The 5,488-nt window shown below is 28.8% G+C and overlaps 1 protein-coding gene across 1 annotated transcript; it reads right to left on the bottom strand.

Annotated features, from left to right (window-relative positions):
• Positions 1–1,878: 1,878 nt before the first annotated feature.
• Positions 1,879–4,878, bottom strand: LOC130941540 (transcription factor bHLH93-like). The gene is made up of 4 exons (XM_057870091.1): positions 4,135–4,878; positions 3,335–3,496; positions 3,085–3,258; positions 1,879–2,321 (listed from the first exon to the last, which is right to left on the bottom strand). Exons 1-4 carry the CDS (start codon positions 4,786–4,788, stop codon positions 2,235–2,237), a joined length of 1,077 nt encoding a protein of 358 aa, XP_057726074.1. The 5' UTR covers positions 4,789–4,878; the 3' UTR covers positions 1,879–2,234.
• Positions 4,879–5,488: the final 610 nt, after the last annotated feature.

Here is a 5,488-nt window from a genome sequence, read left to right as displayed (position 1 = left end):
TTATGGATAGAGTATTAGTTAGAAAATAATTATATATTCCTCTCTTTAATTCTGGATAGATGGCATAAGCAACACTTTAGAGATATAACTAAGAAGATAAAGAAGTTCATAGATGAGATAAAAAAGGTAGATGGTATGGTTAGTAGCGGGATTTATGATGGTACAGTAGAGGCAAGGAGAAAGACGTTAGTTAGGTATTGTGAGAAATAGTATGTTAGACAGGATATTCACTGGAAGCAATTGCTTAGATCTCGACATGCTAAGGAGATGGATAGGAATACAAGATACTTTCACTAATATTACTTCGGCGAGAAAAAGGAATAACTGGATTAAGACACTGGTGATTAATGGGATATTGGTGGGGAATCATGTGAGGGTCAAGGTTGTAATTAGAGACTTTTATAAAAATTTGTACCACCAAAAATCTTCTCCAAGTATTAGCTTTTGTGATGATTTAATCAATCGGATAAAGATGGAAGAAGCTGAAGCGCTAGAGGTGATGCCGTCGGTGAAGGAAATGAAAGAGGTAGTTTGGGATTATAAATCATCTAAGGCTCTAGGTAGTGACAGATATAACATAACTTTTACAAAAAAAAAATGTGTTGGGAGGAGATTGAAACGGAATTTACTACAGCTGTGATGAATTTTTTTGAGACAACAAAGTTACCAGTAGACTCTAATGTTACATGGGTAGCTTTGTGCTTGAATTATTTCAGGTATCATAAAAGAACACTTTGTGAGTTGGAGGACTATGCCATTGAAAAAAGAGTTGTGCAAAAAATGGTTAGTTAGCTTTTTTCTCAATTATATGGAATATCAGGCTACGTATGAATGATATCATATTTTAGAAGAAGACAACAGATGTGGTACAGTACACTGTGTTGCTGGAACTTTTTGTTGTTCTAGAGAGTAGTGTAGTGCTTAATTAACTCATATTGTTGATAACTATGGTGATGACATATGCGTTGCTTTTAGTTTAATTTCTTTATTCATGTTCGTCCTTTAATTTGTTTGATATATATATGCTCCACTTAGAGTGCTAAGCTTTTTCTTTCAAAAAAATATTTTGTATCTCGAAGAAAAAATGTAAGAAATAAAATATAGCACTAGAAAAGTGAGAATATCACTCTTAATTTGTAATTAATTTGGATTGGCCGAGTGATTAGTTTACTCGTCTATTTAAACAAGTATTAAAAGTATGAATTTTACCTTATATATGTAGTAACCTATTGGTCAGCGACAGACCCTTAAATAGAGTTAAAATCTGTTGCGAATCAATCTTTAGCACGTTGGATTAAAAAATCCCATGAGTAAAAACACGCTCTTAATTAATTTGTCTTATGATGCTTCCTAAATACCTATAAAGTGTAATTATTTTACCTTTCTTTTTTCTTTCTCTTTTTTATATTGATAGTTCTGTTGGTGTCTTATGTGTGATTCATGAAACGATTACAACCACCAATAAATTCCAATTTATACTCTTCGCAGTTGGCACGCAAGGTCTGATTCTTTTTCTATTTAAAAAAAAAAAAAGAAAGAAAGAAAAAGAAAAGAAAAATTATACAATAAACATTATCGTTGTCACAAGATTCTATAGAAAAATGTGTTCATTCTTTAATTTTGCATATACAAGCCATACTAAGCTATAAAGAGAATGAAATTAAAAAGGCAGATCTACACTTTTTGCTTGACTTATATATATAGTCCCCCTGACATATATACAATAATTATTAACACCACACCACCCAGATGAACTTATATGATTAATCTATTATTAGCTAGAAAAATTAATTAACCACGAGTTCATAATAATTTGTTCAAATTATTTGCCTTTTCTAATAGTCATATGTTAGAGTACTAGAGAACGAACGATAATATAAACATGAATCATAAGTAGCTAGGGATATATATAATTCGAAAGCTATGTTACAATGATGCTACTATTGAAGAAATTAAATCAATTATTACTTCCGTAAAAAAAGACTAAGAAATTAAAGCTAAGAAACAAATTAAACCAAGCTTTATTCCCTACTTGTAAATCTCAATAAACACTATAATAATAATAATAATAATAATAATAATAATAATAATAATAATAATAATAATAATAATAATAAGCTACCCATCAAAACTCCTCTTCTATACACATACAGCAGCTTAGGTGCACTTGCTGCATTCACTTTTGTTTTTTTTTCTTCTAATGATAATTAATAATAGTAATAATTGTTGTATTATCAGAAACATCTCCCTCCATATCCTGCGGTCCTAAACAGTGCTTGCTTTATATCTTCAGAACTCACCATTCTCTTCTGCTCCAATTCCTGTACGATCACAACAAAATTGATTAAATAATTTAATTCACTGCTACTCAACACTATTTACATATACATGCATACTGAGAATTCAAAACCTGTAAACACCATACAATTTTGGCTAAATTACTTTGAAATAAGTAATATATATATATATATATATATATATATATATATATATATATATATGTACGTATTTAGTAGGGTCTATGCTGTATTAGTTATAGGACTTATTTGGGTATCATTCTTGAAAAAAATCTGTTTTTAAATGATATATTTTTAATAGAATTTTTATAAAAGTAAAAATAATTTTGTTTGGATTTTTCATGTAAAAAGAATTTTTTATTTATCAATTATGTTTAGGTAAAATAAGATAAAAGTTTTTTTTTATTCATTTATTATGTGAAAAACATCTTTTTTTTAAGAAAAAAGATCTTTTAAAAAAAGATATAAATTGTAATTTCTCAAAAAAATATTTTTTTAATTTTTCTAGTACTTTTATTTTTACTATTAGAAATTTACCAAATACACTAAAAAATAAAAAAAATATTTTTTTATCGATTTAATGATACTCAAATAAGCACATAGTGACTATGATAATTATACAACTTTAATTTTAACTGTTGTTAGTTGCTAAAATTAAAGTTGTATTTTTTTTTTTTAAATTAGTAATAATTTTTATTTTAATTTTTTAAATTAAAAAATGTGATTAAATAATAAAAAATATGATATAAATTTTAGTAAAGTGTAACTAGCGTAGTTATATATATACCTCTGAGCAAGAAGCTTGCATTGTGAAGTCATTGAAACAGCTTATAACACAGTGTTGAATGTCAAGACCCAATGCTTCCAAAGTGTTTACTGTAGATAGCAACATCCCTGGCTTCCCACCACAACAGATCTCAACTCTTGTGTCTCCATTATTATTCCTCCTCTCCACATCAAACTGTATGTTAAATAAATAATTTTGTAATTACACTCACAAATCCACTCATAATTATTCTTCAATTAAGTTCATGTACCTTGGGAGAATTTCTCACTAAAATATCATTTGGGTGTATATCATTGGATAAAATGCCATTTGAATCATCCACCACTTGGATTTCTTGTTTCAAAGTATTGATCTTGTCTAGTAGTTCCTTCATGTAGTCAATGGTGTCTCCAAGTATAGATGTTCTGTCCATCTGAGTAAATTAAACCATTCAACAACCAAAATTAATTACCGTATGATCCAAAATCTGATTAGAATAAGAGTCTGATTACTAACCAAAAATACAGATATGTATATTAGAAATTTTTATAGATAATAATAAATCTTTATGATTTTGGTGTTTATTTTACTTACTTTGTATTTGTAATTGTTGAAATAGGATGTTTGTATTAGTTGGATTTAGCATGTTAATTTAATTTTATAGAAAAGTATAGAGAGACATGAGAATATTAAACAACGTGAACAATGGATTGTCGATGTTCTATTCAATAAGTATGCAGATGATTATGTTGATTATTCTTAATTGGATGGTTATTCTTTTTTATTCGATTTACTCATGCACAATTAACAATAGATAGATGTTCAATTTACTAGATGTGCAAATGGTTATCCTAATGTTAGGGTTTAAAAGATAATTTGTGAGTGAAGTGTTTTTTTATTTTTATTGGATCAATTTTAAAATTTAATATTCACATTGTTTACGAAAATCATTGTGTATCTAACAAAATCGTAATTTTATTTGTTTTTAGCCGGAACTAGGCTTCGTATTTTTTTAAAAAAAATAATAATAATAAATGATGGTTAATTAATGATTAATATAATTATAATTACCTTGCTAATCTTGGGGACAATTGATCTAAGCATGGAGAGCCTATCATTCAATCTCTTCCTTCTTCTCCTCTCAGCCATTAGATTCTTGGAGGGTTGGCCCTCAACCTTCTTTGATCTATTATTGTTCTTCCTTTCCGAGTTGAAAACAGGAGGAGAAGATGATTGACTTGCCTCCATTTTGCACTCTCTTTGCATCTCCAAGCTTTGAAGCTCTTCTTCCACCAACATAGAAACTAATAGTGGATTTTCATTATTATTATTACTATTATTATAATCCTCTTGATGATCACTCATTAATATTGGTGGTGGAGTAGTAGTGTCACTATTATTGATCTGTGGTGCTGAGAATTCTTCAAGCAAGGAACTATATATTTCATTGAAGGTAGTGTCACAATAATAATCGTTGCAATTTTGAGGAACTTCTTGGTAAGAAGAAGAAGAACAAGAATAAGAGGAGTTTGGAACAAGAATAGAAGAAGGTGATGAGTAATAATTTGGATGATCAAAACCGCCACTATTACCCCACCCATTATTATTTGGGAAGAGTAATTGGTAGTTTCCTTCTTCATCACATGGATTATTATTTGTGCTTTCCCATGTTTCTCTTCTTAGTGACATTAACTCATCCAAGAAATCATGGTCATACAACTCCATTCTCTCTCTCTCTCTCTCTCTCTCTCTCTCTCTCTCTCTCTCTCTCTTATCAGTGTGTGATGAAGGCTAATTATTATTTAGGAAAGAGGGTTGATGAGAACATGGTTACATAGGAGCTCCAAGTTAAAGCATTTATAGGGAGGAGTATAAGGAGGAAAAGCTTAATTAACTTGCAAATTGATTATTATTTATTTTTTATTATTTAATTATGATTGTTGTTTGTGCATTATTATTATATTATAGTTATAGTACTATATAATTATTCATTAATAATATATGTATGGTTGTTTTTGCAGCTATACCCTACAATCGAAATGGAATCTGCCTTTTCATATCACAACTCTCTCTTTCCCCGTATATAGAGGGGGAAAAATTCTTAGGTGATTAAGAAAACGATTTTCTAGTACACGTTATTTAATATGTAATGCTTTTATTTTTTTGAGTAAAGTATCGTTTTTATCTTTAACGTTTGGGTAAGTCTTAAAATTGTCTTTAACGTTTGAATTGTTCTATTTAAATTCTAAACGTTTTAAAATTGACTCAATGTTGTCCTGCCGTTAGGAATCTATTAACGGAATTGACGGCAAGACAAAATTGAGACGATTTTAAAACGTTAGAGACTTAAATAGGACGAAAACGTTGAGAAGAAAATGATACATAAAAATAAATTTTAATTTTATCATTCACTAATATCAATCTT

Source organism: Arachis stenosperma, chromosome 7 (assembly GCF_014773155.1).
Source record: "Arachis stenosperma cultivar V10309 chromosome 7, arast.V10309.gnm1.PFL2, whole genome shotgun sequence".
NCBI classification, from domain to species: Eukaryota; Viridiplantae; Streptophyta; class Magnoliopsida; order Fabales; family Fabaceae; genus Arachis; species Arachis stenosperma.
This window is presented reverse-complemented; position numbering and strand designations above follow the sequence as displayed.

What these genes read in the sequence shown, in the direction of transcription:
- LOC130941540 (XM_057870091.1), bottom strand. Translation starts at nt 4,788, where the DNA reads ATGGAGTTGTATGACCATGATTTCTTGGATGAGTTAATGTCACTAAGA. An exon ending in TTGTCCCCAAGATTAGCAAG is followed by an intron (nt 3,497 to 4,134) that starts GTAATTATAATT and finishes TAATTTACTCAG; the next exon opens with ATGGACAGAACATCTATACT. An exon ending in TGCAAGCTTCTTGCTCAGAG is followed by an intron (nt 2,322 to 3,084) that starts GTATATATATAA and finishes GTGATCGTACAG; the next exon opens with GAATTGGAGCAGAAGAGAAT.